The sequence below is a fragment of the Equus przewalskii genome, chromosome 3 (genome assembly GCF_037783145.1).
Source record: "Equus przewalskii isolate Varuska chromosome 3, EquPr2, whole genome shotgun sequence".
In the NCBI taxonomy this organism is placed as follows: domain Eukaryota; kingdom Metazoa; phylum Chordata; class Mammalia; order Perissodactyla; family Equidae; genus Equus; species Equus przewalskii.
Genome location: NC_091833.1, coordinates 18,384,232 through 18,403,065, shown reverse-complemented (window position 1 = coordinate 18,403,065; position 18,834 = coordinate 18,384,232). Strand labels below are relative to the sequence as shown.

At 46.4% G+C, this 18,834-nt stretch overlaps 1 protein-coding gene across 9 annotated transcripts in view; it reads right to left on the bottom strand.

Annotated features, from left to right (window-relative positions):
- Window positions 1-18,834, bottom strand: part of SLC7A6 (solute carrier family 7 member 6) — a 43,724-nt gene that overhangs the window by 6,402 nt on the left and 18,488 nt on the right. For all 9 annotated transcript variants that reach the window (XR_011538487.1, XR_011538488.1, XM_008518231.2 and 6 more), the window contains exons 3-7: window positions 7,811-7,936; window positions 5,731-5,875; window positions 4,955-5,078; window positions 4,636-4,739; window positions 1,357-1,453 (exon numbers count right to left, since the gene is read on the bottom strand). Coding sequence is in view for 7 of the 9 variants with exons in the window: in XM_008518231.2 (XP_008516453.1) it covers window positions 1,357-1,453; window positions 4,636-4,739; window positions 4,955-5,078; window positions 5,731-5,875; window positions 7,811-7,936 (596 nt within the window). In the remaining 2 variants the exon portion in view is untranslated. The remainder of the gene's footprint in view (window positions 1-1,356; window positions 1,454-4,635; window positions 4,740-4,954; window positions 5,079-5,730; window positions 5,876-7,810; window positions 7,937-18,834) is intronic.

Sequence of the window (18,834 nt, the reverse complement as noted above, 5' to 3'; positions counted from 1 at the left end):
AGAAAAAAATTAAGTGAATCCCCACCACACTCTATACCCCAAAATATAAATTCCAGATGAATGCAAAATTTAAACGTAAGTAATGAAACCATAAAAGAACTAAATGACAAGAAAAATGAGCTGTTTTTCCAATCCTGGAGTAAGGCCTTTCTCAGGATCCCTGTTAGCCTTTATATATATAATACCTTAGTGCAAATTAGAAAATGAAGGTCCTTCTCCAGGACTCTTTCCATCTGTCAGAATACTTTCATAATTTACTGATTTTGTTGGAATAAAACATTTTACTGGGGCCAGCCTGGTGGTGCAGCGGTTAAGTGCGCCCATTCCACTTTGGTGGCCCGGGGTTCGCTGGTTCGGATCCTGGGTGCGGACATGGCACCACTCGGCAAGCCATGCTGTGGCAGGTGCCCCACATATAAAGTAGAGGAAGATTGGCAGCAGATTTTAGCTCAGGGCTAATCTTTCTCAAATAAATAAATAAATAAATAAAATAAAAACATTTTACTGCAATTCACTATATATAAATCTATGATATCTATGATTTGAATAGAAGCTCCTAGGGTAGTTGGTGTACAACTGACCTGACTTTTCTAAAAATTATTTAATTAAAAAAAAAGAGCTGGGGCCGGCCCGATGGCCAAGTGGTTAAGTTTGCACACTCTGCTTTGGTGGCCCAGGGTTTCGCTGGTTTGGATCCTGGGCGTAGACATGGCACTGCTCATCAAGCCACAGAGAGGTGGCATCCTACATGCCACAACTAGAAGGACCTACAACTAAAATGCACAACTATGTACTGGGTGGATTTGGGGAGAAAAAGCAGAAAAAAAAAAGAAGATTGGCAGGAGTTGTTAGCTCAGGTGCCAATCTTAAAAAAAAAAAAGAGCTATGTGCCAGCCCTGTGGCCTAGTGGTTAAGTTTGGCACACTCTGCTTTGGCAGCTAGGTTTCGGTTCCTGGGCATAGACCTACACCACTCGTCAGCGCCCATGCTGTGACAGCAACCTACTTTCAAAACAGAGGAAGACTGGCAAAGATGTTAGCACAGGGCAAATCTTCCTCAGCAAAAAGACAAAAAAAGAGCTAGAAGAAAGAGAAGAAGCTACTGACATAGAGAAAAGAAAGATAAATCTTACAAATTCATTTTTGCTATGCTTTTGTAGTGTCGGCCTTCTCTAATATGACCATGTTTTACTTTCATATTTTAAAATAATTTTAAGAAAAAGGAAGAAACACTAAGGAGCTCAGGAAGCATCTCAAGAAACTAGTATTCCTCCCACCCAACAGTCTCCTCATAAAGTCAGCAGGAGGAGTAACACACAGATGTGTCCAATTCCCATACTCCCCCAGCAGAGCTTACATTGAACAATAAAGCAGGGATGGGTGTAAAACGCTCAATGTGGATCATAGACAGAAGGTCCGGAAGATGGCCCTCACGAGACCCCACAAAGAACAACCTAGAAGGACAAAAAATGTGTCAGCAGGATCCTTTTACTCAGCCACGCAACCACACTTCTCACTCAGACAAACTAGGCTCAGAGCCCCAGAAGAAAGCAGGAGGTAGTCTCTCAGGAGAATCCTATGTTCTCTAGGCATGCCCAACACATCTTACCCCTCCCTTTACCCACAGATGCTTCCACACTCCAATCATGGGCACCTCACCATTACCCATGAATGCCCTACCCCACTGTTACCCACTGACACTCCCAGCCCCACAGCTATAGAACCCACTATCACCCACAGACACTCCACTTCTCTCAATCACAAATACCTCACATCTCCCAATGGATACCTCACCCTGCCATCGTCCACTGGCACCCCAATCCACGCCACCAGGGGTACCCCTGTTCTGTTACCCCACAAATTTCATACTTAGCACAATGACTTTTTAAAGAAGCGCAGTCAGACTTCGGTCATGCCCTCCACATATCTTCCCTGAGCTCCTGAGATGTGACACACTAGGGTGAGCCTGAGGATCAAAGAGACAACCCACATTTCCTCTCTGCACACAAAGAACCCTACTGACTGGGAAATAGAGTAGTAGAGAAATGAAACACCACCCAGGGTAGTTCGCAACATCATGGAGCACACAGCACACATCATGAGGCTGGGGTGTGTGTTGGGGAACAAAAAGCTTCACAAGAGATGATCATATCTGGGCTGGGAAGGAGTGCTGAGTTTGCCAGAAGGTGAGTGAACATGAAATAGCACAGACAAAGGCAAAAAAGACCTGAGGCATGAAAGAGTGTGGCCTCTTTGAAGGCTGGTGCTAGAATGCCTGGAGTCCTAGGATAAGTGGTGGGAGGAGAGTTCTGGGAAGAATCTGCATATGAGGCCATGGTGTGGAGTCTGAACAAACACTGAGAGCCAGCTGTGGCTTTGAAGTAACGGCCTGATGGGATTTGACTCAGAGACTCTGGTTGGCATCATACAGACTGCACCACAGCAGGCAGAGGCTAGGGTGTGGGGGGAAGGCCATACAAGAAGGTTATCCATAACAACCTCCCATAAGAGATGATGCCTGAACAAGGGTAGACACCCTGGCCAAGGAGCGATCAGAAAAGATGTGATAACTTCAATCAAATTTGGTGATCCTCTATGTGTGAGTGTGCACGCACATGTTTGAGCTGAGACAAGGTGGACACCAAGGGAAAAATCAAGAGGCTAAGCAAGGAGAATTGACGGACTGACAACATCACAATTGGAGACAAGGCACATATAGGATACATATTAAGTTTGAGATACTTGTGGGCCATCCAGGTCACAGGAGTTGATATCATCTGGAAAGGTGGCACAGGGCAAGATGTTAGAGTTGGTTCACAAGGTTAATAATTTGTACTAAGAAGAAAAGAAATGTGGTAGAGGGGATGCTAGAAAGTGGTAATCTGTAGGTGAGGCAAAGGTGTCTAGTACAAAGCCAAAGACAGCTACATGTGTAATAAAGAAAAAGTGAAGAAGGTAACACAGGCAGAAAAAATTGTGCATTATCTTGACATCACTGCCATCCCCTTTATGTGCAGGTTCAGACTCCTACTGAGTGCCTTACACCCACCCCTATCCTGTCACTGCCACAAGATAATTGAGTGAGGTTAGAAGGCACCTACTATCTAAGTATTTTGGGATGACTGACAGAGCCATTTGGGATGTCTCAGGTATCAGTAAAGGTGAGGCTATGGGAAACACCGTCTTTGCGTGGGGCAACTTGTGAAGAGCCACACCGGGTGCACCTTTGGCCACACTAGGCTGACAAGAGGGAAGATGATACCATATTCTCTTAAGGGGCTGGCCCCGTGGCTGAGTGGTTAAGTTCACGTACTCCGCTGCAGGTGGCCCAGTGTTTCGTTGGTTCGAATCCTGGGCGCGGACATGGCACTGCTCATCAGACCACGCTGAGGCAGCGTCCCACATGCCACAACTAGAAGGACCCACAACGAAATATACAACTATGTACTGGGGGGCTTTGGGGAGAAAAAGGAGAAAAATAAAATCTTTAAAAAAAAAAAAAAAAAAAAGGCCTTGATCTCTCCAGTACTCTAGTTGCCCCAGAGAGGCCCCAAGTACATGGACTGGGGGGTTAAAACTAGTAAGAAGAATGAATAGGACAAAACTATTTCTTTTATTAATTCACCCTCCTGTCTGTTCATGTGGCAAATATTTATTGAACACCTATTACACACCTGGCCCTGGGGACAGCAACATTCATAGGCTGAGTGGAAGAGAAATCCTGAAAGAAGACTTCCTCTCAGATATCAGATATCACAGAAGGCACAGAAATAGTTTCAGAAGTAGAAGGTGGTTAGCATCACTTACTTCGGGGATCCAGTAGGATAAGGACTGAAGGCAGGCTAAGAAGGAGGTCACTGATACCCTTAATAGAAATATTTTTAGGTAGTAGAAGCCAAAGTATAATGGATAGAAAAATGAATGACAGTCGAAATGCAGACCATTCCCTTGAGAAGTGTGTCCAGTAAGGGGACAAGGGGAGATGACAAAAGCTGTTTTGTAACTTCTCTAAGTGGAGCTGAGAGAAGCTTGTGCAGTGCTGGCTCCAACTGAACATCCCCCAAAGAGAAGGGCCAAGCGATGAAGCAAAGTGCTGAAGAAGAGGTGAAGTACTAGAAGCCTGAGACCAGGTAGCAGAATCAGCCTGGAGAGGCAGAACTGCTCCTTTCTCTGAAACGATGGGAAGGACAGTGCTCTTATATATAAGTCTCTGCACAGAGAGGAGAGCAGAAGCCTATTTGTCAGCCTCAGTGTTTTCTGTGAACTGAGTAGCAGAGTCATCCTGTACAGTACCTGGTAGACAGCAAGCGCTCAATAATCATTTTTTAAAGGAATGAATCCTGGGGCTGCAGCATAACCCACAAGGAGCCTAGAGTCTGGTCCCTGATAGGATCACTACTCTAAGCTACTGCCTTCCTCCCCTCCACCTCTTATCAATCTGTCCTTGCCTTAGATGGAAACGTGAGTTACCAGTACACAGATGTTTGCATAAAGTCAGGCACACATGCATACACACATATATCCACCCTGTATATCACAGAGAAGAAACAGGGAAAAAAGGGCCCTTATGGGCTCACCTAGAGACTCCAAGAATTAAATATTGCAGTCTGTTATCAGTGAAACAGAGGCACAGTACCTTGATGAAGCAAAGATAGACGCATTGAGGCCCCCAAAGCAGGACAGAGCGACGGCAATGGGAATGGTCCAGCTGAACATGCCAAATGTCCGGTCAGCAAATGTCTGGAGGCAGAGCACAGAAGGGGCACTTAGCACAGGACAGGGTTTCATAAGCCTCCTGCATCTATGGTTCTGGGACAAACACAGTCGCATCTGAGCAGCCCACCCTCTGGCCTAGATCCATCAACTGGCCCTGCAGAGCTGGAGCAGCTGCAGAAAGAGATCGAGACATTCAGTATCATAAGATGACGAGCAAATGGAGATCCCAAGAGACTCACCACAGCCACAGCATCACTGCCAAGGACATCTGAAATGCTCAGCACTGTGTAATAGGCCACGTTGGTCAGGATGTAGATGAGCGTCACAATTGGCATAGAAATCCCAATGGCCAGGGGCAAATTTCTGTCAGGATAAGTGAGATAGTACTACCTAGAACCAACCTCCCCTTGGGGTCAAAGTCCACCGAGGGATTTTTCTAACATTTAACAGTTCCCCAGCCTCTCTGGGTCTTTGACGCAGGCTCCTCTTCCCCATGTGACCTAGGGTAAGTATGTATCCCATGCCCCTGGGCTCTTTCTACTGAGAAACAGAGAGAGAGAGAGAGAGAGAGATCCTTCTCTGTGAAGATAGCTGATCAATATTTGATCTTCCCCACAGTTGAACCAATGAAGAAGGGTCCCAGTGAAGAAGGAGCAGTGTCCTCTAGGGACTGGAGGCGAGGCTGGGGACCTGGCTGCCCAGAATAAGCTTCTGGTTCCCCAGGCTTCAATGTCAGCTCCAGAATACAAGGGTCAGCTGTTGCCCACTGAAGGACCTCTCCTCAAGGAAGGACCTTGGGGATCCTCCAGTGTGAACATGAGGGTAAGGAGCCAGGGGCTTTACAACCTTCACTCATTCCCATCCTAGCCCCTAATCCCTCCGAGCTGGAGAAAGGGGAGTAGGGAGAAGAAGGGGTAAGAGATGTAGGGAAGAGGGGAGGGGAGAGGGCAAGTGTGCCCACTATCATCAGGAGTTCCAGCCAAGTTGGGGAGTGAGAGTGTGATCCCGCCTTTACCTTTCTGGGTTTTTGATTTCTTCTGTTACAAAATTAAGGGTGTCCCAACCTGAGTAAGAGAAGAGGGCAGAGTAGAGGGCGAGAGAGAGGTCTCCCATGTCCCAGGAGGAACCCTGAAAGGCGTCCTGAAAGTGCTCAGAGTGTCCTGTGGGGGCAGAGGCAGGTGGGGGGTTCAGGGAAAAGGAAGAGGAAGAGGGAGGAGAGGAGAGAGGGAAGGTATCAGGAGATGAGGAAGGATGGGGAGGGGCAGTAAGAAAGAGGAAGGAAAGATGGGGAAAAAGGAGAAAGGACGAGGGTCAAGAAAAGAAGGGAAAAGCAAGAGGGTGGGGGGAAAAAAACATAATTTAACACCAAAAGAACAACCACCACCAGCTCCCTGCACTTGATCACCCAACCCACTCCCTCAGGGAAGTTCATATTCCTTTAGTAAAACTAGAGAATCTCAAAAAAACAAAGGCATTTCTGGCTGCCCTCTGAAGTGATAACACCTTTTCCAAAGCCCTAATGAATTTCCATTTCCTGCAAGTGACCTCACAGCAGGCCACAGATCTTCCTATTTTTAGAAAGAACCCTGTTTCACATTAAGGAGTCATTTTTCGTAAACAATTAGACCTTCCTGTGGAACTACTTCTCTTGGCTCAGACCACGGCACAACTTGGTCAGATGGGTTTCTCAGTCTCATGGAAAGAACTGTTGCTCTACTTACAATAGCTGTGATTGCATGAGGCAGGAAATGCCTCACTTCACAGAGGCAATGTAGGAACTGGGGTCTTATCTCTCACTGGGCCTTGGTAGACCTGGGCCACCTCCACCCTTGGAGAGCCAGCCTAAGCACCTGTCTTTCTCCTTGGAGGCCTCCAGAGACCAGAGACTGCAGACTTAAAAACTGAGAGAGCAGCACCCAGCTGCCCAGGAGAGAGACTTTCTGGACACACTGGGGGTTTTTAACAAGACCCAAACATCTAAGGAAGCCTGCTGTTACCCTCTGTAGAAAGCCTAGACCCATTCCTCAATGTGGCAAAAAGGGCTGGCTGGGCAGCAAGAGAAGGGTAAATAGAGACTCTCATGCCCCAGGGGTATCAGTCATCACACACAGCAGTGGTTACCTAAGGCACAGATCTTGGGTGGAGGATTACTCAACTACCCAATTTGACCCCAGCTGTTTCTGAGATTCCAGGGACATTCAGATGGCAGGCTGTACTAACTTGGTGCATGTGCACAAAGGTGCTAGACCAACTGCCTAAGCACCGCTCAAGGCACTTCTTAAAAACATCTTTTTCAACTACAAAACAATGAGAGTTTGATCCAACAGGTCTGAGATGGGGGGTCTCAGCTACCCAGGTGATTGTAAACACAGCAAAGTCTAGAGACAGATGATCTAGAGAAGTGGGTTGTTCAACGATTGAGATATCCTTGGCCAAGGACATCACAGGACTTCTCTTAGAGCTCAGGAGGTCTTGGGAGGCCTGTTATGTTCACTGCCAGTCTGTTCTGATCCAGGAATAAAAGGCTTTCTAAAGCCAACATGCAGGAAAATCAGCGCCAACTTCACAATATTTTAATATTTTGCTGAGAGTTGACTTCGGGAGGGAATGCTGAAGAAGAGCAAGTCCAGATGAAAAGTAAAGCCTACAAAATAACCATTCAGTTCCACATCCCATCTCCCCTACACACACCTTCCCACTCAAGAAGGGCCAAGTCTTCCTACTCACTGCCTGGCAATCACAGACCAAAAACAGGAGCCAGAGCAGGGCTCACTCTATCCCCACTGATTACTTTTATGACCCAATTTACAACCCATGTTCCAAGAGCTCCTAGGCCCTCAGCTGGCTTCTCGCAGTGCTCCTAGCCTCCCAAAAGGGAAAGCAGCCCTGAGGGAGGAGCTGAGTCAAGTCCATTTGGCCAAGCCAGCCTGACCCAAGAAGCCCAGGGACAGATCTCTCGCTCTCACTGACACAGTCTACCATGTACACAGAAAGAGCTGAGCAGTAAAGCTAACAGAGTCCCCATGTCCTCCTCAGCGAATCCACGGTAACTCCAGGAGTCATCCACCCACCTTCCCACCTTGGGCCCTTCTTACCCTGGCACAGTTTAACAAGGCCCATGACAATGATGGCAATGAGCGCTAGGACCTTGGCGTAAGTGAACGTGTCCTGCACACGTGTGCCCCACTTGACATAGGCACAGTTCACAAATGTCAGCAAACCTAGGAGGAAAACCATAAAGTCACTGGCAGGCTTGAGCTGAAGGCACAAAGGCCCAACCTCTCTTTACAGAGTGCATCACTACCCTGTCTGCCTAAGGCAAAGGGGCCAATGGACCAGTCAGAACCAGGAGAAGAGGGAAATGGGGGAACATCATCCATCTGCCCCAGCTCAAAGCTTCCGTGAATATCCCATCACTGTTGACAAGCAAAGATACAAAGGCACACATTAACACATTTTCATACATTCTGACAGCAGGAACCATTTTTAGAAATCCTTCCCAGGCTCAGGAATGGTGGACAGCACCCACTCTCTCCCACTCAGACTCCCAAGGTTCCAAACCACCTGCAGCATAAGACCTCTCCATGGGGGCCGGCCTGGTGGCGCGGCTGTTAAGTTTGCGCGTTCCGCATCTCCACAGCCCAGGGTTCACTGGTTCGGATCCCGAGTGCGGACATGGCACCGCTTGGCAAAGCCATGCTGTGGTAGGTGTCTCACATATAAAGTAGAGGAAGATGGGCATGGATGTTAGCTCAGGGCTGGTCTTCCTCAGCAAAAAGAGGAGGATTGTCAGTAGTTAGCTCAGGGCTAATCTCTCTCAAAAAAAACCAACAAAAAAACAAATAAGACCTCTCCATGGCCACATTAGAGAGTGGGGACAAGAGAGGCCCATCAATAAATGAGGTGAATTTGAATACAGGTGGAAGGTCACCCAGGAATTAGAGAAACAATATTTTGCATGCAAGTGTAAAAAAGGAAAAAGCCTGTCATGTGCTTGACAGTTTCACATACATCCTCTCAATTAATTCTCACAACTCCAAAACATAGACATTCCTCTTCCCATTTTATAGATGAAGAGATATTGGCTTTACTATATCAATAACATGATTTCTATTTAATATAAACTCATGAAACTTGCAACAAACTGAGGCTGAGAGAGGCTAACTACCATTCCCGAGCTCACACAGACCCCAATGATCTCCCTCATCCCCATTCCTATCCAAACCTCCCAATACTCAGTGAGGTCCATGGAGAAGTGAGCTCCTTTAGACATTCCCTAGGCTCGTATCACTACTGCTGGCTTTATGTTCCAGCTCCTCATGTACCTTAGTGATATCTGGGCCCTGTGTTGAGGGTCCTAGCACCTTACCCCTGCTAAATAAGGACTGCTCTGATCCATGGGGAGGACATGAGAACAGTATCCAAGGGGCTCCACAGTGACACCTCTAAGTACTTCCCTGAGCCTCCAAAAATAGAACTTTTATGTGAACCTCATATGTTATTACAAAATCTATTGGGCCATCTCTACCTACCCCTACCCATCTTGCACTCTTTCCTTCAGCCAAACTCTCTCCTTACTGGTGCCAGATATAGGCATAGAAGAAATGTTCTCCCCTCCTCCTCCTGTCAAGGCCAACAGCAACTCCCACTTTTAAGGTCTAGCTCAGCCCCCACTTCCTCTGTAAAACCTTCCCCAAACATACGAGCCACGCCCTCACTAAGCTCTCCCTCCCCGAACCTTATGGCATTCCCACTTCACAGCACAGCTTAGTGTCTCATTCTATGGTCATGTAGACATCTGTCTCAAGAAGGTCTCTCCCTCAGGCATTCGGGTGGTGCTCGAGATCACAAATTCTTAGGGGGAAACAAAAGCATATTGTTTTCTTTTTTTTTTTCCTTCTCCCCAAAGCCCCCCAGTACAGAGTTGCACATTTTAGTTGTAGGTCCTTCTAGTTGTGGCATGTGGGACGCCACCTCAGCGTGGCCTAACAAGCGGTGCCATGTCTGCACCCAGGATCCCAACCAGTGAAATCCTAGGCCACCGAAGCGGAGCGCGCAAAGTTAACCATTCGGCCACGGGGCTGGCCCCATCGTAGTGTTTTCTTAAGCTTACTGCCAAGCAAAGAGGGGAACTAACGAACTCTGGTTGGAATCAAGGTGGTGATGACTTTCACTTAACCTCCAATTCCCTGGAGCAAGGCAAATGTCAGGAAGTTGGACATTCCTCCACTCAAATGGAGAGGAGAGCCTAGAGCCAGCATGTGGAAATAAACACAGGCGGTTGAACAGCCTTCATGGCACTTCAAGAGCTTTCACACAATATGCTGGCAGATAACACAGGTGACTACTAGTCAGTCATATGAGGTGGAGGGTGGAGGAATGGGGGGTATTAGTCAAGGAGGAGGGGAGTAGGCCAAATGAATGCATGCTGCTGGCAGGTCTTCCCAGGGATCTGCCCTGCTATTCAAAGTTTGCTGTGCAGGACTAAGCCTAGATCAGCTAACATAAGGATTACCTAGTTAATAGCCACCAGTAATCTGCAGACCCCTGTTCAATACAGTAAGCATATTTTGAGGTACCTGCCAAGCCCCTTCTTGGGAATTGTTCTCCTTGCCCTATCATGGCTGATTTGAACCAGACAATGGACCCAAGCTGAGCCTATTCGATTTTGTCTCTTCCAGGAACAAGAAGTCAGGATACTAAGAGACTGAATCTATTTAACAGCAGCAGAGTCAGGGGCCATAGCAAGTCAAAGTCACATATAAGCCTTGTAACTACAGACTAACAAAAACCACAAGAAAGCAGAGGAAGGAAGCAGGACTACAAAAAGAAGTGTGAGGGCACACAGCTTGTGAGAAAAAGGCTGATGGAGAAAGATGCAGAAATACACAGAGACAAGAGACAAAGATAAGAAGACAGAGAAGGGGAGAAAGAGAAAGAGAAAAAAAGATAGACATACACGTGGCGAAAGAGACTGTCTCACAATGTCCTGGCTGTGCTTGATGAATATTATTTTAGACTGGTTACTTTTAAAAACTGTGGACAAGAAGGAGGCTCTGAGGAGTGGAATTTGCTTGCCCTTTGATGAGAGACATTTGCATTTGTGAAGGAAGTCTCCATCTGTGGGGGATGTCTCCCTCTCTGCACCAGGAGGAAGTGGGGATGACCTTATCTCTAGAAACTCTTAATGGGGAAGGCAAGGACTTAAGTTGTTTACTGTCTGGTAACCTCATGTAACTGACCCCCCCCCCCCCCCAACATCCTCCTTTGTCTTTAGCTGAAGATAATATTTAAGCGGTGGCTTCTGCCATTTACTTTGACAAATAAAAATGGCAAGTAATAGGATATATTGGAGTATATGAGGAAGCCATTTGGTGTAAACCTAATTCGGCCTGACCTTGTTCTTCCAAAAGGGCCTGACAGTGACCCTTGAGCCGTTGAGCATGCATTCTATATCTGCTTTAGATATTCCCTATGGCAAGAACAAAGGCCCTTGAGATAAAGGTGCAACTTCCCTTCCCCTCCCAACGTTGGCATTTCCTTAAGGATTAAGCATCTTTCCTTAGGCTAGGAACTGATTGCTGTGCTCACCTGTGACCACCCAGCTTGAGACAATAGACTTGCCTCCTGCCACTCCCGCCAAGACAGCAGACCCACTACCTGCTGTGTCCATCAAGCGCTGTGCTGACAGGGCAATCTTGTGACTATTGTGGGAGGGACATTTCAATCATATGTGAAACATCCTGTTTGGAGACATATAACCACTCTGTATACCTCACTTATTTGGTACCCTTTCTTCCTTCGGGAAGAAAGGCCCCGGGGCCATGGTCTTCAGATTTTAGCTCAGAATAAACTCATCCCAAATTTTCATTTATAGGTTGGTTATGGATTATTTTCAGTCTGACAACTTAATCTGGTTTGATTCTTATCTAAAAGTTACAGGACCCAATAACCAGACCCCACCAGCACTGATACCATTTTAACAACTCTTTTTACATATTCTTTCCTTTGTCTTGTAAAGAGATAACTCACATACTTATGCCTTAAATTTAGCCCCACCCTCAACTCATGTTTGCAGCAGCTCTTTACCGCCCATGGGTCCTGTCCCCATGCTATTCCACACTATTCTCTAAATAAGAGCACTACTGCCAGACCTTGAGAGTCCAAGAAATCTTTCTTTCGACTCCTCGGCTCACCGACCCCGCATCATGCTCACTGTGCTTCTGGTTTGTGGCACCAAGATGTGACTGTAAGATGGGGAAGAGAAATGATACACTCCTCAGCCCTACAGAGAAGCACCCCCTCTCACTTCTGCTCCTTCTTCACTCCATTCTGCTACAAATTACTCCCATGGCTTGTTCCTCTCTGCACACTAGTGAATATTGCACACAGTGGGAATTCAACAACTACTGGTGCTGAACAGATGAATGAAGGCAGCACCTCATGGAGGTCTCTGCAAAGCCCCTTTTGAAAGACCAGCTGGAAGGATACAAAAGAATCTGGTCACAGTGGCTGCCTCTGGGGAGGAAGACTAAAGCTCTGGAGAGGCAAGGAGACTTTTTCCATTGTATTCCCTTTTATACTTTGACTTATTTACCATGCACATATGCTTCTTTCTCAATAAAAATAAAAACAGCTAATTAACAACAATGTGCAGACAGGGAGCAGGGCCAGGAGTAGGGTGAGGGGAGCAAGGCCCCCAGGGTGCGAAATTTAATGAGGTATTGACTCACAGATGACCACTTAGCAATCTGAGAGTGAGTGCATCCTTAAATGCTGGCCCAGGTGCCTTGCTTGCTTCACCCTACTCTCAGTGCCGCCAGAGAAGAGAGAGCTCCAAGAGCAGTCTACCATGCAGAAGCCAAGTCCCCTGAATGTTTTCCTGGTTCTAATCAAGAAACAAAATTTCACCATCTGATCCCCAGCCCTCCCAGATCTCCCATCCCTGTCTAGTATCACAGACTCTGTTAGAGCTCAAACATAAGACAACAAGGCCTGAGGCCAGGTGCTCAGATTCAATTACCACAATTAAAACATCCAAGTCTTGCCTCTTCTCCTGATCTCACTTCCTCGCTGCAAAGCCTGCACCAAGGAGTGTGAGACCCGTGTGAGGGTCTTCAAGGCTCTCTGGGGGCTTGTTACTGAGAAAGGAGTACTCAAATAGCAGATTCAGACCCAATCCCAAAGCTGAAACAAATCTCCAAAGTCTCTCTGTGGCAAAGACTGCTAGTTATCTTCCAATATCTGTTCTTCCCTTTTTCCATAGTAATAGAAACTTTAGCTGGAGTCATGGCTGCCCAAAATAAAGATGACATGTCCCAGCTTCTCTTACAGGCAGGTATGGCCATGAAACTAGGTTCTTGCTCCAAGAATGTAAGCAAATTTTTATATAAATAAAACCTCAGGACATATCTTTGAAGGGTAGGGCATACCTTTCTTTGTCCTTCCTGTCAGCTACAATGTAGACAGGACAGCAGAGCTTAAGTAGCCATCCTGGGTGACCGGCTAGAAGTTACACCATGCTGAGGACGGCAGCGCAGTAAGACAGAAGGAAGGAACCTGGCTCCCTAAAGAATTATGAACTCATCCTACAAGCTCCACACTGCCTACTTTTAACATGTGAGAGAAGTAATTTTCAGTATGTTTGAGCCATCCTGCTTTTGGTTTTCAGTTGTTTGAAACTCAAACTAATCCTGAATAACACATGCGTCCTCAGACAGAACTACGCCTCTCATACTCTCTTTCTGATGAGGAGATGGCCTGGCAATCTGAAGCTGTAGTCCCAGGTATGCTGACAGTCACAAATCCCTTTTCCTACAAGCAACAGGGAGGGGAAAGAACCCTTCCAATTCCTCCCACAAACAGGCTGCATATACTAAGGGGCATTCAAGGGCAGAGGAGTGCAAACCTTAACAATAAGATGGAAAAAGAGAAAAAAGCGGGGTGGGGAAACATCTACAAGTCTATTAGGAGAGAAATGTTCTACGATGGTCCAAGAGAGGTAAACTCTTCCAAACGGCGATCCTGGAATCAAGAGCTACTTCTTTGGATGTATATGAATATGTAATGTACACGCCTTTTTAAAGAGCCTCCGTGTTTTTAATTACACAAATATACATATTCTTATTATCAAAAAGCATTCAAACTATATATAGGGTTAGAGTCCAGGTCTTTGAACAGCTATGGTCAAGACCCAGTCTTCCTTAGGCGCGTCACTGTCAGAACATGAAAGCTGGGGCCGGCCCTGTGGCCGAGTGGTTAAGTTTGTGTGCTCTGCTTCGGTGGCCCAGGGTTTCGCTGGTTCGGATCCTGGGCATGGACATGGCACAGCTCATCAGGCCACGCTGAGGTGGCGTCTCACATGCCACAACAAGAAGGACCCACAACTACAATATACAACTATGTACTGGGGCTTTGGGAAGAAGAAAAGGGAAAAAAAAAGAAGAAGATTGGCAACAGCTGTCAGCTCAGGTGCCAATCTTAAAAAAAATGGAACATGAAAGCTGTCTATCCACAGCAACAACTGAAAATAGGAGAGCATACCCTTCCTACTCAGAACCCTGCCCAGGTCTGAGTCCAAGACAGCACAAGACAACAGAAAGCTATTCAGGCTTTATACAGTGTTTCTTCACTCCAGTCTCACCCTCAGCAGTCCCCCTCTCGTTCTTCCTCCCTCTCTCCCTCCACCCCGACCTCCTCCTCCTCCTCACTGTCAGCCTTACCAAACAAACTCTCAGAGGAAATGGAGACTCAGCTTTGATGCCACTGTGTCAATGCTGAACTGACTTCTATGTTGAAACCTTCAGAGCAAATATTCTCCAATGATGTGTGTGAGGCTACACAACAGGCAGGATCCCACAAAGATAAATGGACTGACAACACCTAAGCCAGGAACATCACCCTTCTACAGTCAGATCAAGTACTCTTACAACGCCAGGCACCTGGGTTACCAAGAACACTGCTGGTCACCTGCCAGAAGAGGAGACCTATGCACCTGAGGAACTGCCATTTTCCCCCACAGTCCCATAAGTGGATAAGAGCCCCTAGGGATAAAGAGTTTAGTCTGCAGCCTGAGGCCCAATCTACCACAGAAGATTCCAAGGTCCCAGAACACATATGAGCAGAACGCACCTTTAGGATCGAGTTTCTCAACTCAGCACTATTGACATTTTGGACCAGATAAGCCTTTGTTGTGTGGGGTTATCCTGTGCATTATAGGATGTTCAACAGCACCCCTGGCCTCCACCCACTAGTACCCCACAGACTCCCTTCCTAGCAGCTATGACAACCAAAAATGTCTCCAGACCTTGCCAGATACTTCCTGGGGAGCAAACTCACCTGCGGTTGAGAACCACTGCTCTAGGATAATAAGTAATAAGACAGCCTGAAATCCAAAGAAAGTTGCTTGGATCTCCCTGCCAGTGTAACCTGAGACTGGGGTGGGGGGGCTGCTGGAAAGCCAGGATCTGAAACAGCAATGTCTTCAAGGGCCATGAAGGTAACACAAATGAGCAAAGTCAAGAATGTCTGGGTATGAAACAAGAGGAAGTGGAGGACCCTAGTGGACCGGAGAGTATATGTCCATTTAAAGGGAACAACCACTACTCAAACGCAGCTGACTGCGTCAGGCAGGAATTGGGGTCCAAGGTTGTCAGAACTTTTGATTTTTCAAGAGAAAGGGCAAGTCCTGATTTTCAAATGTTGGCAAGTAATTCAAAATTGTTTAGAACATTGTGCAGGCCAAACAAATATATCTGTGGGCCAAGTCTGGCCCATGGCTCATCAGCTTGCAGCTCTGCCCTAGCGTTGGTTATTACGGAGACTGCCTGGGCCTTTTCTTCTAGGATGGAATTGTCTAGCATGGCATAGCTGTAACTTCTTTAGGCAGTCTCCTAATCAACAACCTGGACCCCGCTCATGTCTCAATTTCAAGACTAACTCAATTCTCCTATCCTGCCTAAGTCTCATTCTGGATTTAGTGCAGATCTTTGTTCAATTATGACTTAATTGGTTCCTTCCAATTTATGTCTCTTGAGACCAGGCTCCTCTCACTGACACCTTTGCCCAAGGAAACTCCCTCCAGCACATTCCAGCTCTGTTGGATCCATAGGCCTGATTCTATGCCCTAAACTCCAAGAAGAGAAGTAAGCTGAACCCTAAAGCTTAGCTGGTTAGGATGGGACATAGTCTTATGACTTGTCCCCCCCACCCCAGTCTCAGGTTACATTGGCAGGGAGATCCAAGCCCACCTCTGACAAGTTTCTGCCCTCAAACCTGCATTATGGAAACGGCTGGGCTTCTGGGACAAGAGGCTTACCAGAATTCAGATCCTGCAACTTGGGTAAAAGTACATTTGAATGAAAGAAGCTACAGATACCATGACTTTGTATTTCTAAGAGGTGAGGTCTCTCCTCTAATCAAAAGAGCAGTTCTTGGTATGGGGATGGGCTCCCTAAACACAAAAACAACAGGGAAAATCATAAAGGAAAAAAGATTTAGGGGGAGGCCCCATGACCAAGTGGTTGGATTCACATGCTCCACTCCAGCAGCCTGGGGTTTTGCCGGTTTGGATTCTGGGCGCAGACCTAGCACTGCTCATCAGGCCATGCTAAGGCAGCATCCCACGTAGCAGAGCCAGAAGGACCTACAACCAGAATAGACAACTATGGGGGCTGCCCTGGTGGCACAGCGGTTAACGGTGCATGTTCTGCTTCGGCGGCCTGGGGTTCAATAGTTCGGATCCCAGGTGCAGACATGGCACTGCTTGGCAAGACATGCTATGGTAGGCGTCCCACATAGAAAGTAGAGGAAGATGGGCACGGATGTTAGCTCAGGGCCAGTCTTGCTCAGCAAAAAGAGGAGGATTGGCAGCAGACGTTAGCTCAGGGCTAATCTTCCTCAAAAAATGAATATACAACTATGTACTGGAGGGCTTTGGGGAGAAGAAGAAGAAGAAAAAAAAGAAGATTGGCAATAGACGTTAGCTCAGGTGCCAATCTAAAAAAAAAGACTTACCAAATAAAAATCTTCTGTACATGAAAAATCATATACTGAGGTGCTCTTTGATACAATTATTCTCGGAATTCATCCTAAGGCCATTATGAGACCAATGCACAGGCACCCTCAGGTGCTCAGATAAGAGAACAAATTTACAACCCTTCTAGAAAGGAATTGGGTAACACATAAAGATCCTTAAAAAAGTTTATTTCTTGGGGCCGACTCTGTGGCCAAGTGGTTAAGCTCACACGTTCCACTTGGGTGGCCCAGGGGTTCAACGGTTCACTGGGTATGGACCTAGCACCACTCATCAAGGCATGCTGAGGTGGCCACCTACACAGAAGAAGGTACATCTAGGATATACAACTGTGTACTGGGGGGCTTTGGGGAGAAAAAAAAAAAAGAGGAAGATTGGCAACAGATGTTAGCTCAGGACCAGTCTTCCTCACCAAAAAGGTGCTTAAAAAAAAAAGAAAAAGTTTATTTCTTTAGACAGAGGGATTCTCTTGTATAATTCTATCCTAAGAAAATATGCAGAAACTCTGAAAATGATTTATATACAAAGACCCCCACAGCATCATCCTTTATCATAATATTATAGAGCACTTACTATATGCCAAGCAGAGAGAAGTACTAGACATATATTGATTCATTTACTCTTCACAAACATCTTTTCAGATAGGTACAATCAATATTCTCATTTTACAAATGAGAAAATCAAACTAACCGTTAACTAATTCCTCCAAGGTCAACAGCTGGAAAAACAGTTGGTAAAGCAAGAATCAAATCTAGTCTGGCATGGGAGGCTGTGATCTTAACCACTATGCTATACTGCCTGGAAACTACATATGTGTCCACAAACCATGTTTTCTAAAAATATTTGATGAGGGGCCGGCCCAGTGGCACAGCAGTTAACTGCGCATGTTCCACTTCGGCGGCCCAGGGTTCGCCAGTTTGGATCCTGGGTGTGGACATGGCACTGCTTGGCAAGCCACGCCGTGGTAGGAGTCACACATAGAAAGTAGAGGAAGATGGGCACGGATGTTAGCTCAGGGCCAGTCTTCCTCAGCAAAAAAGAGAAGGATTGGTGGCAGATGTTAGCTCAGGGCTAATCTTCCTCAAAAAAAAAAAAAAGCAGAATATAAAGTTACATGCAAAGTATGATGCCAGTTCTATAAAAGAAAAATGAAGACATGATAGAACTATTAAAAATGCTCATGTCTTGGTGGTAGATTATGGGTGATTTAAGGCTAAGTTAATTTTCTCCTTAACGAACATGTTTTATAATCAGAAAATTATTCCCTTTTCTAGAAAGCTCAATCAGGCCAGAGTTCCCCTGGCCAAACTCTATCAGATATCCAGTTGAGTACCTATCTTCTCTCCTCCCAGGGGTATCTGTGGAGGGGTTCCCTTTAACATTTGTCTTTAGCAAATTCCTTAAAGTCAGGAGGCACAGTGCACTGTGCAGTCCTTTAGTGCTGACTCCAAGGTACTCTCAGTCTCTTTTTAACACTGTGGATAAACTACATCCACTGCCAAAGCTTTTGTAAGCAGAGATATGGAAAGAACAGAGTATAATTAAGTGCCTCTGGCAGCACAGTGCTAAGGAACACAGGGAATTCTGGGCCACTTCTCAGATAAAACACCAGCTCTACAAGACTGTGTAAATTCACAGCAGTCTTCTCTCCCTTTCATTGATTTCACATAAATCCCTCCTTACCACCTCATAAGAGAAAAAGGAAAACAAAGAAGGATCCACTGGGATCTCTCAGGCTCTGTCCGCAGAAATCCAAATATGGGGTAGAAGCCACCTTCCCTTCCCTGGCCGCAGGCAGAGCTTGTTTACAAAGTCAGTCAGTGTAAAGAAACCTGAAACAGCAATGGGAAAAAGCCATTTTGGTGTGGTGCCTGCTGCTTAGAACAGACTGCAGAGAGTGGCAGTGACAGGAAGGAGTGGTCCTGTGGGCCTGAGGGATAATGCCCTGGGACCCTACAATCTAGAGAAGCCCATTCCTCACTGACACCTTTAAACTGGTTTAAGATTAAAAGCTGGGAAGCAAAATAACTTTTCTTTTTTTGGGCAGCAGAATAAAGGCATCAGCACTGGTGTTTTTTCCTGGGT